Raw genomic sequence first — 20,246 nt, 5'->3', positions numbered from 1 at the left:
GAACATATTGTGGAAAAGGTGACTGACAACGATGGTGACAAATGTGTTTGATTGCTTTAGCCACAAATCGTGGCTGTCAATATTCGTTATCTATTTCTCTTATATTTTGCCACTATGTATTTTTTACAAAGGTAGAGCAACCAACAGTCATGTTGTCTGGTCAGAAGCAGCTGGTATGGACAAAGCCCCGTGTCAGACTGACAGCACCCGAGCAGGGAACACGTTTGCAATGCAGTGGCCGTGCTGTGCTTGCCATCAGCTGGATCACCCGGGCGCGTGTGAGCCCCTGACAGGAATGGGGATGCACAGTCACATTTGTGAGGTTTCTGAGCTGCAGTTCAGTGCTGTGCCCCGCTGACAGAGAATTAAGGCCTGTTCCCTGTGCTCCCCATCTCTTGGCTGCCAGCGATAGAAGGACAGTACCAGGTGAGGCCAGACCGCTATGGCAGCACCAGAAGCACTCGCTGCCCCAAGGCAGCCGATGTGACCCAGCCCAGGCGCCCCTGTCCGGCTGCTGCAATTGGCTTTCCCCCAGAAGCTGCTTCCCCAAATCAAATGGATACTTTAAGCACCGAGTGTTTTTTTCCATTAAAAGAACAATTTACCTTCTTAAGGAACCTGTTGGGTGATAATATTCCTTCAGAGACTCAATTTGCACTATTCTTTCCCTAGAAAATAGCCAACCAACTTTCTTGTGAAACTTTATTTAATCCTCAGTGAAGAGGTGCCTTTGCTGTGGCTGCAGGCTGGGGTCAGGTATTGATAACAGTACAGATATCGCCCATAAAATATATTCACAAAGCCAATTTGCAGCTGTTTCCTATAGCTGTTCACGTTCATCCTTTAATTCCTGTTTCAAACCATGTCCCCAGTCCTTGGTTTCAAACCTCCCCATATCTCCACGTGGATAGGTACGGAGGGGGGGTGCGCGGCCGATCAGGCCCCGCGACGGACAGCCCCGGCGCGCACGCGTGCGCGCGCGGGCCGGGGTCCTGCGGCGCTATAAGAGCGCGCTGCGGCAACGCCCCTCTCTCTTTGTGCGGCGGCGCGCGGCGGTGCCGGGTGAGTGTTCGTGGTGGCGCCGGGGCCCGTCCGGGCGGGATCCCTCCGGCCCGCGGGGCATCGCGGCGGGAGCGGGCGGGGGTGGGGCCCGGGCGGCCGGCGCCGCTCACCGGGGCGGCCTGTGTCTTATTTGCAGCAGGAACCCGGGCGGGGACCAACCCACCGAGAGCGCCATGGCCGAGGAAAGGGTGAGCGGGGCCGGGGCGGCGGGCGAGGGGCCACGTCTCGCCGGGTCTCGCTCTGCGGCGCGTCGGGGCTGCGCGGGCCCCGGCGCGGGGCTGCGGCGAGTTCCCTGCAGGCCGGGGCCGGGCGATGGAGGCGGAGTCGCCCGACGGGGCCCGTAACGCGTGGCGGCCCTGCTGCGGGAGAGAGCGCGGCTCGCTGCTCGCCAGGAGTTAGCGCCTTGGTCTCTTTCAAGCTCGTCGTTTCTCAGTTACCCTTTTGCCTTGGTTCTTCAACTTGTGTTTCTTCTGTGTTTTTTTAATTGTGGGATGCTTGCTGGTGAACGGGAAGTTTTTGCTTATAGCTGTAAGAGGTTGGCACGATCAGAACATTGTCTGTCTTTTCTTTAGCATTACTGCTGGAGGTGTAATGGATGTTAACACCGCCCTGCAAGAAGTGCTGAAGACCGCACTTATCCATGATGGCCTTGCTCGCGGTATCCGTGAAGCAGCCAAAGCCTTGGACAAGTAAGTGTTGTGTCACTAGTTTATTTCTGTGATGAATAGCAAAACTGGGTGAAGTACGTTGTGATGAGGTACATTGAACACATACAATGGTCACTTTGTCCAGGTGTTCAGTCTAAAACTTTAACAAGACCACAGTTTTCTGCCGGTAATCTTTGTCTTTTGTAATCTCTGTTTTGAGATCTTTAACTGTGATCTTGAATTATCGAGTTTAGCATCTATATTTTGAGAATAGCATCATCTGGTTTATTAGGTTCTGTCTGTGACCCCAGTGCCACCAACTGTTCATGTGGGTGTATGGGTTTTGTGAAGAAAATGGAATGGTGCTTGCAACCTGTGGCTGTTAAAACCTAGGGCTCAAGAACCTTGTGTTTTCAGAAGTGATAAAGTCTTCTCAAAACTTTCTGAGATTTTAATTGGGTTAAATATGTGTCAGACTTAACCTGGAAGAGTTGGTTTAGCATTTGAAAAAAACTTAAATCATAGCTTGTTTGGGGTTTTTTTGCTGTCTTCATTTCTTGTGTGTGTGTTGCAGCTGTAGATAACTGCTTTGGTACAATATCAAAGCAATAATAAACTCGTCTCTTGTGCGAACCAGTTATGGTCTTTTGTAGGGTGAAGCACTATATATATGCATATATATACACATACATACACACCTATGTGTGTTTATATGCAGAAGCACACTTCTAAGAACAGAAGGTGCTTTAGGGTAATGCTACAGTGTTTGGGTGATGACTTCACAGTTTGTCGGATACCCCTTCACTCGTTTTATGAGTGATAACTGCTGTCTGACAAACCTGTATGCAAAAACCTCTAAGACAAGGTGCTAAATAATGGAAGAAAAATACAATTTAGGTGACTGACAGCTAGTTTGTAAGAATTCTTATGAGTTCACCTGCAGCTTCACATGCTGTGTGTTCAAAGGATAATGTTTATACACATTTGGGTGTGATGGTTTTTGCTTTGAAATGTTTCTGACATTCTGGTGACACTCATAATGAAGAAGGTCACAGAGAAAACCGATGTTGTCTGTAGAGGTCACACTGCACTAGGTTAAGCATAGAAGACCTACTCAGCTCTCTCTGTTGTCAGGTATCCCTTTGGTGTCTTAACATTGTACCACAGTATACAAAGATCCTAATTAGAATTGGGGCCCTGTCAAAACAGCTTCTTTGAACGTAAGTAGAAAAGATTGTTCTGAAGAGCTTATAACACCTTGATGTGGAAATTCAAGCTTTTAGTTATTACAGTTCTAATGTTAAATTACTGTAATCTGTGGTAAACAAGAAAAAGCAACTTGTAACTTGGTTGCTTTCTGACAATGACACCAGTTCTTTATGGGACCTTGTGTTTATCCAGTCATTAGACATTTTTCCAATGGCTGAGAATTTATTTAGTGGGATTTTTAAAAGCTTTCAAAACTGGAATAGAATCTGATCATAAAGCTAACTATGAATAGCCTGTTATGTATATTAAAAACAGAAGTGATACATGATGTCAAAAGTATATTTAGTATTTCAAAAGCATAACCAAAAATGAAGCTTAGGAAGTGATTCTCTAGAAAAGCATGTGCTGAATTCTTTCACTTATGATTTTTATTATAAAGAATTTTCAAGTATTGTCTCAAGTTACATGTGTCAGTTTTCATTCTTTTTTAGACGCCAAGCCCATCTCTGTGTTCTGGCTTCAAATTGTGATGAACCCACATATGTAAAATTAGTTGAAGCACTCTGTGCAGAACATCAGATCAACTTAATAAAGGTAAGTGTCAACTTAAGACACAAGTTCATAACAATTGTACTCCTTGTTTCAGCATTTAGAGAGCTGAATCTTTAAAACACTGTTCTGTAATTCTGTGTATGGCTTATCTAAGCAAAATTTCTCTTTGCAGAAGTTGTTTAGTTCTGTGTGATTGGCATACAAGCAGTACAAAGTTAAAAGTGAGTTCTTGTGTCCTGTATAACAAGGCATAGAATTATTGCTGCGAGTGGGTGGAGCACAGGAGGAGTCCTGCCGTGAGGGCACAAGCTGTACGATGATGATACTTTGGCTCCCTCTGCTGATGCCTGTGAGGAAATCAGCCATCCGTTACCCAAAGCTTCTGACAGTACAGCAGCTTTTGGGCTGACCCCAGTTATGTTAGAAATGGCAAGTTCTAATGTGATACAATGCTCTGCACCTCAGGTTGATGACAACAAGAAGCTGGGCGAATGGGTAGGTCTCTGCAAGATCGACAGAGAAGGAAAACCTCGCAAAGTAGTGGGCTGCAGTTGTGTGGTTGTCAAAGTAAGATTATGTTAATTATAGATTATTTCTTGACTTGTGAAAATAGGCAGTAAACACAAGGTTGCTTTAGATAAGGAACTGTTAAATGGAACTCTCATATTCATTTTTATAAACGGTTACTTTATATTGTTGATAGTGAACATAAGCTGCTCCCGTGTTTTATACTCCCTTTCATTTTTATTTAAAACACTCATACGTTTTGTGAGTTAATGGTTGTGTCCTTAAAGTCTTTATGCCCACTTACCAGTAAGCATTAAAAGGAAAGACCTGACTAGAAGATAGGAAGCTTTGCTTAAGGAAAAAAAAATGCCAGTTCAATGTGTCCGCTCAACTTTAAAATGTTTTGCGGAGCATATTTTACAATGACACTGGTAAAGTAAAGCCACAGTACGAGCCTTGAAGACTTTGTTGTCTCTGAGGTCCCATGAGATGGCTACAGCTTCACAATAAGGACTAATGCCTTCTGTATGTTTTCGTACTTTTGCAACTGTTTCACACATTTCGCTTGACTTCTTTTAAGCAGATAAGATGACTTTAGTTCCCCGTCAATGGTTGTTACATTTGAATGAAATAGTCTTTTTATTAGATAAAAAAGGAAAAACAGCTGACAGATCGCTTCAGGTTACTTATGTGGAATTTTCGGAATGCCTTGAGAAAAAGTGTCAGAATCCCATTTGTCCTTTTGAAAATAGGTTGTAAAATTTTGAATGGGTCTGTATGTTAATAATGGGTTATCTTGTGTTACAGGACTATGGCAAGGAATCTCAGGCCAAAGATGTCATTGAAGAGTACTTCAAGTGCAAGAAATGAATGAAAAATAAATTTTAAACCTGACTAGTGTATGTGTGATTAATGGTTGGGTGTCTGTGGAATAGTTCTTTGAGTTACAAAGGATAACATCAGAAGATGAAAGCACTTTGCGAGTGTTGGTGTAGTTTACTAGTATGTTAACTCTCAATTGGCTAAAAAGATCACAGCGAGCCCTTCTGTTCCTATTCTCTGGTGCTTCTATTTCCTCTTCCTACCCCAGAGATTACCAGCTGGGATAACTTTGCACAGCTTTAGTTGCAAAAATGCAGGCAGCTAGTTACTAGCTTTGCATTGGTAGTGCTTAGGTCTGTACTTCTGCAGGGAATCTGATTAATTTGTTAAGGAAAACCTGAAGTATAGCTGCATCTGTGATGAAAATTTGGCTCCCTCTGCTGAAACATGAGGAGAGCGGCCTTAACCGTTACCCAGGTCTTCTGCGATGTTGCAGGAATTTCATAAATGCTATCTTAATTTATTCAGGGATCTCAGTGGGCACAAGATGTTTTACTGGTTCCCCTACCTCAATGGAGGCAGATTAAAGGTTTTGGCATCTTATAACAGGTACTGTCATGTACTTCTTGATCTGATTCTGTAGTTCTTGGTAGGCAAGGTAGCCATGTAGAGCTCTCACTTGCTCAGATGGCAGTGTTGCACTCCCAACTTGCCCAGAGTCTTGGTTTCCTTAGTAGTTCAGTGATGTACAGAACTTGCGGTGTTGCCGGTTTTTAGTTTTTTTTTTTTTTTTTTTTTTTAGATGTGTGGGATTGAGACTGGAATTTAATTGCTTTTATCTCTGCTGTGAGTTGTTTTATGTGTCTCACCTTTCCTGCAGAAGAGGTCTAAGTGGAGTCATAAGGAATTGCTCCATTATGCTGATAAACTGTAAGACATGAATGTGAATATGCGGGGTTGGCACCTGCAGGCTGAGGAGATAGAAATGTCTATCTATTCTCAGGCTCTTCAATTTTTGTTATGGTTCGTTACTCCACTTTAGTTATCCCCAGTTGTTTGTGTAGTGTGGAGGCAAGCATCTTCTCCAGCTCTGTTCAAGTGGACTTGTTGCTCTCATTTAAGCTCTTGATGTGTCCCTTAGTTTTGGCCCCATCACAGCTTTATAGTAGCTAGATCTGGGTGACTTTTGATTGTTTGAGAGGTTTCTGTAGTAATAGTTTCAGGTGTACTTGATGATGGAGTCATCTGTTCAAGGCTGCTTCATGGCAAGGTCTATATTCTTTTGCTGAACTTGATGTACGTTCAGTCTTCTCTGTGAAATTGTCCTTGAAGGAGATAAAGTGGTTCTTAAGTTAATGTCAAGCTAGTATTGCAAATTGAGGGAAGTTAACGCAAATATACAAATGTTAAATTTTCCACTTGGATTTGTTCAATATGTAGTTGAAATTACAGAAGTCATTGGTAGATAGGAACCTTAGTTGCAGATCTCATTTCATTAAATTATTGAAGGTTTCTCAATATTGAGAATGAGGGAGTATTTCTTGAATGGAGTTGAGAGGCTTAAATATTGATAAACTTTGTCAGTTGAGTTTAGCTAATAATTTTGAGTATGTGACTTGTATACAGAAGCACACTAAAACTTGCTTCATCTTTTGTCCTATCTTAAGGTGCATCTTGCAAGAGTTTTGGATAAAATAGTTATGCACTTTGTTCTAATTTTTATAACATTTGTAGCTACATTATAGAGAAAAGAGTTGTTTGCAACTGGTGATGGTGGCAGTCTAACGGGCTTTGTGGTTTGCCTTTCCTTGGCTGGCTGTTTATCAGGGTTAAATTGACAAAGGGAATTGGGATCCAAAGGTGGATTTCAGTACTTGGGTTCAATGGCCTCTGTGTTGCTGATGTTGAAAATTGTTTAACTGAATATGCCACTGAACTAGAACTTTTTTTTTTTTATCGGGAGTGGTCTGAATTCCTTGTGTCTCTGGATGCAGTGTAACAAATGTGCAATTCAGTAAGCCTCTCCAGGGTAGTGGGTGAAGATTTTTAAAAAGATGAAATTCATAGACATTCAAATTTGAGGAAGTAACTTAGCAAACAGCTTTTCCAGATGTTTAGCTTTTTGGTTAAAACATAGCTTTTCATTTTGTTATTTTTTGACACAAAATGACCTAGGAGAATGGAGAAGACACCTACTTCCACATCTAGTAATGATGTCTTGTGATGTAAAGCACTAATACCAACACATATTAACATTTCAGACGAGACTTTTATGATTTGCTATTGGAAAAATAGGAAGGAATTGATGGAAGGATAAAATGTTTATGTCTAGATGTAGTTCTGAGATTATGATCTTGGAGTGAAAGGAAAAGGAACTATCACTGAAAAGAGTGAGTAAAAAAAGTTGAGAACCTTGAGTAAAAATTCTGAAAGTGTCTGGCTGGTAGTACCTGGAGGTATTTAATACCTGAAGTAGTTTCCCTTTGCATTTCCCCCAATATTTATGCGGAAAGTTGTTTAAAAATATTGTATCATCACTAGATTTCCTGTCCAACTATAACACTAGAGGAAATAGGGTATGCTGGGTAAATGAAATGATGTTCTGTGAGCATTCACAACCTACTAAGGTTCAGTTTGTGGGCCCTCACAAGGAAGACATTGAGGTGTTTGAGTGCGTGAGAAGGAGGATGGCAAAATCTGGTGAAAGGTCTGTAGCACAAGTCTTAGGAGGAGCCACTAAGAGAGCTGGCACTCAAGCCTGAAGAAAAGGAGGCCGAAGAGATTATTAGGACATCAAGAGATTGGGTATTAGGAAAAATGTTCAGGCATTGGAACAGTGCCCAGAGAAGTGGTGGAATCACCAGTCCTGGAGATAGCTAAAAGGCACATGATGTGATACTTAGATATGGTTTAGTGGTGGGCTTGGCAGTGTCTGGTTTGCAGTTGAACTCTGATCTTTTCCAACCTAAATTATTCCATGATTGAATTCATACATGTTAAACCTGCAAGCAGGTTGAGAAGAGTCCAGCACTCTATTTAAGTTTACAAAATAATTAATGGATTTTAACTTGTGGTGTGAGAAAAATAACATCTTTATCAAAATGGTTTTTGTGCTTGATTTATATAATGCCTTTATACTGTTGGAATTGGCAGCTTTAGCAATAGCTGGGTTATGCATTTGCTCTGAATTACTGTGAAGTATGACTAGTTAGCCCTTACGAAAAGGGATTCAAGTAAGGAGAGCTGTAGTCATGAGCAAGTTGGTTAGGCAGGATTTCTTTTGCTACAATGGAATGATACTTTAATAAAAGTTCAGGAATATGTTTCTTTATGGGTTGGTTGGGTTTTTTTTAATGCCATGATTTTACATAGCAATGAATATTAATACCAGGGAATGACAACTTTTCATGGCAAAGTTTTTTCAATTCTGTTGGAATAGAATCAACACTTCCTAAATATTTTTTGCTGTGTTGAGATCCAAATTTTCTAATCAAAATGCTTAGGTATCAAGCTAAGAGTTTTTCGTGTAGTGTTTCGTTTCCTGCAAGTGACCTTGGAACCTATGCAGAGTCAGGACTGGAGAACTGATTAAGACTCAGTTTACTTTATTAATGCATTGGTATGTCCTGCAGGATTTTTCAAGGAGTAGACTTTGGATTACACTTGAAGTTACAGCCATCTGTAGTCATCATCCTAAAGGTACTCATCACCTGGCCCCTGAAAGGACCTGATTAGACAGTATTAAACATGTGACTGGAAATTAGAGGCTTTGGAGTTAAGAGTTCCAAGACTGGCCCTGACTTTTTCTCTTGCTGATCATACTTAATGTCACTTGCAGGTTTTCCTTGTGAAACGGGGGAAATACAAAATGGTTTGATCAATGATGGATGTTTCGTGACTTTTCGTTGGCAAAAGCAGCAGAATTAACGTTTTTTGTGAACTAAAATACCAGGTTTTGGTGGTTTTGCATGGAATGGTTGTTGTTTTCAGGTCTAAATTATTATATTTCAACTTGAAGTAGAAAGCTAATGAAGTGCTTTGAAGAAATGCTGGTAAGTCATTGTGAAAGTGTTAAGTACAGACTTCTAGAGAGCATTGGAAGAACATACCCTGTGATGTTTTAAAAACAATAGATTTTGAAAACAAGCTCCACTTGAAGACAATTGCTTACTAGGACAGCTCATTCATATCTGGGTCCTATTGTAATGCTGATATGTTTTGCAGTTGCACAAACATCAGGGAATCAGGGCTTGTCAGCAGCAAATAGCTGCACCGTACAGGCACTTCTGTGGGCTCCAACCATTCCTATGGAGAGCACTGTTTATTTTGTCTGCTTTACCAAGAGAAGAGTATTATCTTCGTGTCTTATTTAACACATTTAGTATCTTATGGAGGGTGAGAACTAATACCACGTGAAGAAAAAATATATTTAATAATGTTTCATATTTAGAATTGCCTCTACCTGTCTGGTTTTGTTCCTTGTTTGTTTTGGAAAACCTGGATATCCTAGCTGTGAGCCACTGCTCCTCATGTGTCCATGTCACTGAAGTTGGTGCAAACATTTTTGCTGAAATTTGCTTCCTTCCCTGGAGATCTCACAAAGGTATCTCATCTTGTAATGTGAAGGAACTCTGAACACACATCCAGTTGTCAGCCTTGTCTCCTTTGGAGATCATGTGTTTGTGATGTGAAGCCTCACTAGGATTTGTATGTTGTGTCATTGAACCAGACAGTGGATGTTAGGTGAGCACAGATGTGACTGGCTTGTTTTTTTAGCCTTAAGGAAAACAGAAGTATTGGCAAATTATTTTTTCAGGGATTTTAGAGAATTAAGTAAATACACAGAAAATTTTTCAGCCATTGGTCAGCAAGCAAATGTTTGGTTTGAGTCTGCAATAAATTGAGCAGATGGAGTGGTTGCTATGCTGTTGTGTATCCCCCATGCCTGAATAATTTTTGATGCATTGGCATTGATTTTGAATGCAAGTCCACCTACAAGAAGCCCTAAACACACATCAGTTGCTTCATGTATTCTGATCTGTTCTAAATTATGATATAATCTCTTATGGAAGTAAATTACTATACAAATATCTGAACTTTAAGCCATTGGTTATCATACTTCCTCCTCATCATTCTAAAAGTGTCATTATGATATATGACACTTATAATATATTATAATATATGAACTAACAAACTAATTTGAAAATCACTTTGTTATTAGGAGCTTTTTCCCCCTCCTCTTCCAATTCAAAAGCAATTGAGGACTTTTTATAGTATGTATGCAAAAGTATTTAAAATATTTTCACTGAGAACTCTGAGCAACACAACATTACATGAAATGTGGGTGCTTTCTGGAAGTAACAACTATTCTTTCTGAGAAAATTTACAAACTGATACAATTTTGTTTATATTTGATTTCTGTTTAAAAAATCCATTTATTGATATTTAATATTTTGTATTGCTGACAGATTATTAGGCAGAGTTATGTACAAAGAGTTATTACAAAGCAGAGTTATGTAAAAAAATATATCTACAAGGGGTAAAATGTTTATGTACAAATCAACCTAGCTATTATTTTGCTTATCTGATTACTTGTTTACCTTCAAGTAGTCCTTTAACTCAGTCAGTGTCAGGAATCCATTCATCTTTGCTGTAGTCTGACTAAGGCAAGTGTCTGTAAGGTAAGTTTTAATCTTTGGAGTAGATAGGTAGAGTTTCTATGTCAATGTTCTAAAAAAAAAAAAAAAAACAAAAACAATGTGTAATTAGCCAGATATTATTTGTCAAAAGTGATGAATTAATAGGCATTTAGCTTAGTGCCTGGCCTGCCAAGTTCCTGCCCTGTAAAACCCTACCACCGAGTTACGAAGCTGAAAAAACTTATTTTATATGGATGCACAAAGTATGTTTATTAAAGCAATTTCCTATTTTCATACTCAAAAAAAATGTAATTCTGGTATGCTTTTTTTTCTTCTCACACGAATGGTTCTGAGACATTTTCCACAGTGAAAGAGTTCAAGTCTCTGTTAAAATAAGCTTTATATTTTGAGGACAGAAAAAAGCCATGACCCCTAAGTAACCTTTTATATTGATTGTATTGTTAGCAGCCAGTGTGTTGAATAACATAATACAGATGCTTGGGACAGGTTTAGGAAGGCAAATGGGTGGGGAAAAAACCAAATGTTTCTAGTTTTAAAAGTATGTGTTTAAGGGGATGGAGGTCATATTCTATAGAACCCCTCCACAAAAAAATGAAACACCCTCAGATATCCATATATATAAAAGTGTTTGTATGTCAGTACGAGCTATGGTATATATTCTCTTTTTCATCCATTTATTTGAATGGACAAAATTCAAGTAACACCCTTCAGCTTTGCTTTTTTCAGAGCAGCGAAATACACTGTTTGTCAGTACCTATACAAGAAATGCCTTTACATGCATGGGATTTAGCAAGCTACTGTATTTTAAACATCATATAAACTCAACTCCTGTTTCTGCAAGAGGCTGACCCCTCCAAATAAAATCTCAACTGGTTCTGACTCTTCCCTCATAGCTGTCTAACCAGTTGTTTTACACTCAGCATGACAGCTTTTAACATTTTCTCTTAAAACCATCATGTCTTGATTTTTTTCGATCCCTGTGAACAGGAACATCATTCTGTCTGACCCTCAAGCCCACTTACATGTCCTTTTCAAATGAAAGTTAATTGAAATATACGTGCCTCTTCTACTTGGAATTGTGTGAAAACACCCCTAAACCTGCTGTTTGGACATGAGATATGTGTGCTTATAATGAGAAGAGAAGAAAAACTTCTAGTCAAAGTGACCTGCAACCAAGAAACAGGGATGGAATTGCAGTGCCGTTTGTAGGTCTATCTCCATAATGTTATGATAAAATCCATCATACCATTATTGACTGAGCTAGTATGGTTGTGAATGTAGGTAATATTAGCTAGACCTTCCCATTGTTGAGAATTTTGATAAGCTTACTTGCTGTGACCTGAAATTGTTTCTTATAGAAGGTCTCAATTTTTTTTTTTTTTAAATTTAGTTAAAGCAACATAGTTATTTCTAAAACTCTTGTTGAATGTAAGGTGTTTGATAGGGGAAGTTTGAGTACTTCCATTCATGGACTTGAGATGTTATAGGAAGGTGGTGGGAGAGAAGAAGCACTTCCAGATGATGGGTGAAGGGAGAGGATTGGATGTGTGAGAAAGAAAAGACAGACTGATCAACACAGTTAACAGTATGTGGGGACAGCAAAATTAGCAAGGAATAGCAAGAAGCTGAGTCAATGAAACACAGGAGAATCTGCTAGTGAGCCTGGAGATGACACTGTCTCACCATTGATTTCTTGCCAATAATCACCCATAAAATGATTGGCAAACTATAAGGAGAACTGTCAAGAGACAGAATTGAGTGGAAGAATGAAGATGCATGCATGCATGTGCCATTTTAAGGCAGATTACAAAGCTCAAGATAATATTAGCCAGGAAAAAAAGGCTGCGTATGCCATCCTGTTCAAGTCTCTTGGCATATAAATATTCTTTAAGCATGCAGTCATGTGCTGTTATTTCTACAGTTTTCTTATGAAATTCAAAGGCAAACCAGCAGACTCTAGGAAAGTTCTAAGGCTCTACTGGGACAAAGGCTGCAATGTATTAAAAAAGAAAAAAGCAATAAACTCACCAAAAAAGGAGAAGACTGGTTTTGTGGTTAAAAATGTTGATGAAGCTTTGTCTCTGCCACCAAGTTGCCATGTGAAGGTTGGTATGGAAATGTTCACATGGGAGGTGATGGTGTGTTTTCATTTCCTGGATGCACCAACTTGCTGATGCTTTGTTTCTTAGGAATGATGAATGCTCACATATGGACATTTTGGTTTAAGCATAGAAAGCTACCATGCATGCTTTATTCATGAAAAATAGTTTAGCAGGGTCTCAGATTTGCATGTTCATATGGGCGGGTGCCTGTAGCTTGTAAATTATAATTTCGGAAATTGGGGAAATGGTGCCCTATGGAAGGACGGGGAACACAAGCCCCCTTCTACTTGTCGTTCACTCGCTCCCCGGGCATCCGTGCTGGGGCTGGCTGGCTTACTAGTTTCGGGCACGTTCCCAGGGCCCCGTGCTGGGGTTGGCTCCCGCCGGCGCTTCCCCGGCGAGGCAGGAGATGGCAGCCGAGACCCGGCCAAGGCACCAGGCTGGCGGCGGGAGCAGGTGCCGCGGTGATCCCGACGGGCCGCCAGCGCAGGAAACAAAGTGGAATGTGACTCTTCGGTGCCTTTGAATGTTGTCGGTTTCTATGCCCACTTTCCAGTACTGCAGTCTTGTAAAACGCCAGCACGTCAGATGTTGGAGCTTTTACGGTGTGTAGGAAATGTGTTTGCATAGACCCATAGACTTTGTTGTACAGCTGCAATGCCTTTAATCTGTCTTTCTGGGAGCTGTACTACACGGGGCAAGTACTCTTGTCTGCTTTCCTTCGCAGAAAGAGTCAACAGGTTAGGGGGGTGTGGTCAAGGAGCCAGTTGTTTGGAAATTTTCTTCATACGCTGTAAGTAGCACCATCCGTGAGACCAGAGAACACCAGCGTCAAACATATGAAGGACAGCACAGACCAGATAAGAGCCAAGATAGGTGAAGGCTCTTTTTTCCTTTTTTTTTTCCTTTTTCTCGCTGCCTCAAGTGTCTGATCTATTACAGTGTTCAAAGGATTTCGATATTCTTATATTCGATTCACACATATGCAACGTATTTGAAACATTCCTACCAAGGAGATTGTGGTAAAAACTGTAATGTGCAGCTTGCTGGGTTTCATTGTAAAGTAATATAATCTCCACATGTGCGAAGGCCAATGCAATATTTTATTTTTTGCTTACCCCAGGGAATGTGATATTAAATTTATCAGCTGAAGTATTTGAATGAGAACTCATAAATATTTTCTGAGGTGCATCGGTGGTGTACTTAAGGAGGCAGAAGACATGCAGCACTGGGTGAAGAGGAAGTAGTTCATACTTTCCATCCTCTGCTGTCACATAACAGCTATGCCTTGCCCTTCAGATGGCGTACTGATAAATTTTCTCAGTGAATGAAAACAAGTTTTAAATTGTGGAGAATTTGTTAGTCACTGATTTTTTTCTGATAATTATTAACTCTATAGTAGATGGGCTGCAGATGCTGTTCACATCGGATACAGAGCTCCACATGCCTTGGGGAGAGAGGAAAGGGCTCCCCAAAAGAGTTATTATTCTGAAGACATTTCAAATGCACAGGAGGACTGTTGTCCTGCCTGCCTTTACCCAATACACTGTCACCGAAGGCATCCTCGATGGACAAGCTCCTGCCAAATCGAGGGCGAGTTTGCATACTGCCTTCATAAATCTTCTAGGGCTTAAGCAAGCATCTCTGCATGGTATTATCTGGCTGTTGTGCGATCTAGTCTCTCGTCCAGAGTTAATTTAAGCATCTCCAAAACAACTCGGTGGTGCTTTAGAATAGTCCAAGCCGTACTGAGTTGGTAGTTCTTTGTCATCATTGACTCAGGGTGCAGCTGCAGCCAAAATTGCCTATATCAGGAATGGTACTGAGAACATGACCAAAAATGACGTTTTGCCACTGTAGAAAATCTTCATGCCCCCATATCTTGAGTATTGCATCAATTGAACTCCACATCTCAAGAAGAGCATATTTTTTTTCTTAAAAAAAAAGTTATGGAAAAGGACATTAAATTTGTTACAAGGAAGTAACAGCAGCGTAGGATTTTATGTCAGTTTAGAGGGAAAACTGAGGAGGGATGAAAAAGCTGGCAGCCCACGGCTTGGACAGGGGCACTCTGTGCTGGGTTAGGAACTGGCTGGAGGGCCGGGCCCAGAGAGTGGTGGTGAACGGTGCTGCATCCAGTTGGTGGCTGGTCTCTAGAGCTGTCCCCCAGGGATCAGTGTTGGGCCCAGTTCTGTTTCATATCTTTATCAGTGATTTAGAGGAGGGGATTGAGTCCACCATCAGCAAATTTGCAGATGACACTAAGCTGGGAGGGAGCGTCGATCAGCTGGAAGGCAAGAGGGCTCTGCAGAGGGACCTGGACAGGCTGGAGAGTTGGGATGATTCCAATGAGATGAGGTTCAACAAGACAAAATCCCAGGTTCTCCACTTTGGCCACAACAACCCCATGCAGCACTACAGACTGGGGACAGAGTGACTGGAGAGCAGCCAGGCAGAAAGAGTTTGGATTGACAGGAAGCTGAACATGAGCCAGCAGTGTGCCCAGGTGGCCAAGGAAGGCCAATGGCATCCTGGCCTGTATCAGGAAAAGTGTGGCCAGCAGGACCAGGAAAGTGATTCTTCCCCTGTGCTGAGCGCTGGTGAGGCCACACCTGGAGTGCTGTGTCCAGTTCTGGGCCCCTCAGTTCAGGAAGGATATTGAGGTGCTGGAGCAGGTCCAGAGAAGAGCAACGAGGCTGGTGAAGGGACTTGAGCACAAGTCCTATGAGGAGAGGCTGAGGGAGCTGGGGTTGTTTAGCCTGGAGGAGACTCAGGGGAGACCTCATCACTCTCTATGACTACCTGAAAGGAGGTTGGAGTTGGTCTCTTCTCCCGGGCAGCTGTCAGTAAGACAAGAGAGCATGGTCTTAAGCTGTGCCAGGGGAGTTTAAGTTAGATATTAGGAAGAAATTATTTACAGAGAGGGTAATTAAGCATTGGAATGGGCTGCCCAGGGAGGTGGTGGATTCTCCATCCCTGGAGGTTTTTAAGATGAGACTGGATGTGACCCTTAGTGCCATGGTCTAGTAACCATGGTGGTAGTGGATCAAGGTTGGACTTGATGGTCTCAGAGGTCCCTTCCAAACCAGCTGATTCTATAATTCTATGAAGCTGATTTCCAGCATCAAGAAGGCCTAAGATGAGTGCTAAACTTGTTTACTGAATCCTACAGTACTAGATCAGAGTACATGTATTGAAACTGATCGGATTTAATTAAAAACAGGTTTTTAAAAGTGCCTTTCTTTAAAGCCTGTAATAAACTTCTACATCTGGCTGTTGCAAGAAAGTGTGAAGTCAGAACACATCAAGAATTTCAAAATGGATTAGACAAATTAATGGATAAAAAGTGCAAATCAGATCCTACTGGGAAGGCAGTGATATTCTAACATCTGAAATCTAATAGCAGGATAAAGAAGGAGCATGAGGATTGGATTTTAAGTAGTGGCTTATTTCACATGCTCTCCCTAATGCCACAGTGTGGGGCGTTTCTGATAGGAAAAGATGGGCATACTCTCAAGAGTGCTAAGAGAGCTCAGATGGCTGCCTAATCCAGTTAGTTTTTTAGGTACTCATAGGAAATTTTATCAAAAAGCTCTTGAGTTTTTCTTTCTGAGGTTACTCTCGTTTTGCAGTGAACATAACTTCTGTGCCATTGTCATCTTGGGAATTACATTACTGTGAACCTCTTCACTTGGATCTACTTTCCAAGCCAGCTTAGAAACTGAAGTCAGTCCAGAGCTGAAGCTGGCACATGCTGTCTATTGTCCTGCAAGTATATTGCCTTTGTGCACTAAGATGGACTATTTCCAAAAGGAGTTGAAAGTTGTATTTGTCCAGTACATAATGTCTTTAATGACCGAGGTCTGCCCTTATTAGACACCAACTCTTCTCTCTCCATAGTATTTGATCCAGCAGAAAAGGTGAGTTGGCTCTTTTCTGGTATAACAGTATGGAAGCTTTTGGCATTTCAGAAGGCATTTCTCCCTTTGGTCTAAAATAGCCCATGTACACTGGCTTCTCTGGCACACTGCAACGTTCACCAGTCCTCTTATGTTTTTCTGAGACTAACAGAATCATGAAGGTGGTGAAGGGGTGAACTGGGGCAAGGATTTGTTTGTTTTTTTCTTTCTTTTAGCTGTTGTTGGCCTGGGCTCTGAGGAATGAAGTTAAATTTGTAGTTTCTAAGGACCGTATTTTAAAATATTTGCCAGTTGTTCCAGATAATAAAATAGGGATTTTTGTCGAGAGGATAAGAAATGAAAATAAATAAACATGGATCCTTTTTGCCAAATTTATGATCTGCAAATATGGTTCCTCCTTAGCCTGCATGATTAACTCTCTCCAGCCAAAACTGACCATTTTGATTACATCTTCTATCAATAAAAACTCATGAAAACTTTTTTTCGTAAACAAAATCCAACAATATCAAATAACTGCAGTGTAGATTGCTTTGCCATTTCTACCAAGAATTTAACCATGTTACAAGCAATATATAAATTATAGTCCCTCACCTTTAACACCACTGATAGATTTAGTTGAAAGACATTGCCTTTATCCATACTAACTTTAAACACAGTAGAGCTGGAAAGCTTTTTGTATAGGAATGATACTGCTTGTTCCAATGGCTGCTGGTTATGATACAGTTTTGTTTTTTGACCATGTAGATGTGTCAAGAGGATTAAAAAGATTTGTTTAAAATGTTACATTTGATTAACATTTTTTGAGCCCAGTTTTCTTCTTTTAGAAATACTTTGTGGTGTGAGTGCTTATAGAAGACAGTTGCTTCCCAAAGGAAAAGGTGCAGCAGTTCTGTGTTAAGGTCTCTGTTCAAGCTTATTATCCCAGCCTCAGAAATGTGTTTTCACTAACCTAAGAGTTGAAGGAGAGGGTGCACAGCTTAGGCACTTGGCAGTGCTTCCACTGGAGCTGCTGTGTGAGGGTAGTGGTAGAAGATCATGAAGTGAGGTGTTCTTTCAAGTCTTATCACATCTCAGCTACTTTACAATCTCTGGAGGGTCCCAGGCGGAGTTTCTATGAGCTGCGCCTTGGTGTTCACACAGTACATGTGCTGCAGATGTTTTAGGCTATCACCTGAAGTTTGTGATGACTGCAACACATGCTGTTTTGGATGATCTCAATAGGGCATCTAGTATCTTATTTCTGAGGCATTTTTGCTGCAAGAAGCAATAAATTCAATTCTGTCATCATTAGGCAGGTGTTTATATGTACTGCAAGACTTTAATCTCCCTCTAGGGAGCAAAATACTCCAGAGGCCCATTCTACAACTTGGCATTTGCTTTGCATCCCTGGCATGTTCCCATTTCTCTCTAAGCCAGGAGAATAAGCATGGTTTTATGGTTAGGACACAGGTCTTGAGTAATTTTTCAGCTTTGCCAGTGATTGCTGTGAAATCTAGAGCAAATCTGTCCCTCAATTCACCAGCTACAAAGAGTGAGGGTAGTGTGGCTTTTTATTTCTGCTGTGTGTTTCTTCTACATAGCTTAGGACATAGACTACATTGTGTTCGATATATGTATCTTGGATCTTAAACTTACTACACAAAGTCATAGTCTACTAGTAATAATAGAGCAGAAGTTTATTCTACATAATATTTGATAAAGAGTCCCCAAAATACATCATCTGTACTTGATAGTCATATGATGCGCCAGCAAGTGATTCATGGTTGTGATGTGACTACTGCAATGTTTGGGAGAGTGTCAGTGTGTACCAACTCTGGTTTCCTAAAACAGATTTATGTAGGTGGTGAGCTGGTTTATAACTGGATCATAAATTATTTTACTTCAGACGTACCAAGTTTATCCATGTAATGTCTCCTTGGTTCCTGTAGGAAGCCCTGGTGGTTGCTCACATTCTCCATCTCTGAGGAGCTAGCTTCTTCTGGCTGCAGTGGTTCCTGGGTCTGAAGGCAGTCTGCAGCATCTGAATGGCCTGGAAAACCTGGAGTCCACTCACTGATAGTTGTTGAGCAGTCATTAGTGAAACTTTGTGCTGCAACTTGCTGAAAATTATTTGGATAACCATGAAAAAACTCATCAAACCAAGAACACAATGAAAAGAAAATGCCTTAAAGAAGCTTTGAATAGATTGCTTATAAACCCAGTAGCTCTTTTTTGTTGGAAAATGACCTCAGGGAAGAAAAGAATAGCATTTTTAAAGTTCTGAGTCCTGAGAGAAGAATCACAAAGAAATTCAACTGGTTGACTCAGGATAATTTTGGTGTTCCACATTGACTTGAAACAGCCCAGCCATAAAGGCACTGTTAAAACAGTTATCTCAAGGAATTGTGGTCAACTGAAAAAAATAAATAAACGTTTCCAAGTAAACTTCCCATGCTTAGAAGATAGTATGGTAGGATAACAGTAAGGCAAACAGGAAAACTATAAGAAGCCCAAACAAATCCTTAAAGCTTTAAACATGAGCTAATTTGCTGTATTGCTTAAAGTCAAGACAGCAGCTACCATTTGCATCAAGCAGTTAATGTTTTCTTTCAGGTGTGTTTTAAAAAGTTATTCCATTAGATTAAGATAATATGCTTTGTTTTACTCGTTAAACATTTACAAATTCATCATGTTATAAAGTATATCATAGTCTATTACTTCAGAAATCTGGGCTGATACAATGAAGAAATTTCTACATTGTTATTTTGCAAGCTTTAATTTGTTTATTTAAGGAACAATACACCATAATCTATATTTCTTTTTTCCTAGTGAGTCTAGGAAAATAAAATTGTTTCCCTTCCTGACTCCCTCACTGCTTGATGTTTGCACACATACAAGTGCACATGTGCATACACGTTTCCCTCCCTGAAGGAGGTAACATGACTATCTCCAAGTATATTATCTCTACCCATTTCTTTCTTGACTTTAATAATAATGATGTCAGTTTCACACTCATTTGTGCTTAAAAATATGAGGTCCTTAAGAATTTTAAATGTACAATACTTTAATTCTAGAAAACAGATGTCCATTTTATTATCTGTATACTGTGTTAGGAAATTTCTGTAATAGCAATTTTTACTGGTTTATCTTCTGAACTAATCCAGCCTTCTCAGTCTGCCTGTGTAGGTAGTGTCTCCCCTACCCTGTTGAAGTTGGACCTGTGCAGTGTAAATGCTAAAGTCTTGGAGCAAAAAGGAGAAGAGGCAGGAGAGAGCCTGATCTGTAGTTCACTGTCACAGTCCTGAACTGGGAATAGGGAGAAAGAAGTCTGGTCCTTTATGTCCAAGTAATTTCTTGGGATTTTGTTCTCTTTTTTTCTTCAATAACTCTCTAAAGTAAAATGCAAAAACAGTCCATAGGACAAAATAGCAGGAAGGCTATTGAGTTTCTTCTGGTAAGGTCCCTCATCTCTGCCTTGGTGTCTCCATTTATGACTTTGAGACCGGTTTATCAAACCTTCGAATCTACAAGGTACAGTTAGCACCCCTGACTCTCCTTATGAGCAATGGAAAACACCAATGGGGGTCACTTAACCTTATCTCAAAGCAGATATTTAAATTTATGAGTGAAATGAAGCACCTACTCCTGCAGAACTGCAAAGAGAGCAGATCCAGATGCCTGCATACCTCGGATGCATGGGCTCCTGTGGTACTGTGAGCAAAGACAACTCAGACGAGTGCTGGGTCATTGAAGTAGGCCCCACTCAATAGGTTACAGAAAAAACCT

General features: G+C 40.7%; 1 protein-coding gene and 3 non-coding genes across 4 annotated transcripts; all 4 read left to right on the top strand.

The window, feature by feature from the left end:
- The first annotated feature begins 990 nt into the window (after positions 1 to 990).
- RPS12 (ribosomal protein S12) lies at positions 991 to 4,871 on the top strand. Its single transcript, XM_018078302.1, has 5 exons — positions 991 to 1,062; positions 1,635 to 1,751; positions 3,410 to 3,512; positions 3,936 to 4,037; positions 4,785 to 4,871. The coding sequence occupies exons 2-5, from the start codon at positions 1,654 to 1,656 to the stop codon at positions 4,845 to 4,847; spliced, it is 366 nt and encodes a 121-aa protein (XP_017933791.1). The 5' UTR covers positions 991 to 1,062; positions 1,635 to 1,653; the 3' UTR covers positions 4,848 to 4,871.
- Positions 2,474 to 2,548, top strand: LOC112841221. Its single transcript, XR_003212833.1, has one exon. It is a non-coding gene; the product is annotated as a small nucleolar RNA SNORD101 (small nucleolar RNA).
- LOC112841220 lies at positions 3,779 to 3,865 on the top strand. Its single transcript, XR_003212832.1, has one exon. It is a non-coding gene; the product is annotated as a small nucleolar RNA SNORD100 (small nucleolar RNA).
- On the top strand, positions 4,344 to 4,478 carry LOC112841224. The gene has a single exon (XR_003212836.1). It is a non-coding gene; the product is annotated as a small nucleolar RNA SNORA33 (small nucleolar RNA).
- Positions 4,872 to 20,246: the final 15,375 nt, after the last annotated feature.

This window comes from Manacus vitellinus, unplaced genomic scaffold (assembly GCF_001715985.3).
Source record: "Manacus vitellinus isolate BGI_N305 unplaced genomic scaffold, ASM171598v3 scaffold_4_pilon, whole genome shotgun sequence".
Taxonomy (NCBI): Eukaryota; Metazoa; Chordata; class Aves; order Passeriformes; family Pipridae; genus Manacus; species Manacus vitellinus.
This window is presented reverse-complemented; position numbering and strand designations above follow the sequence as displayed.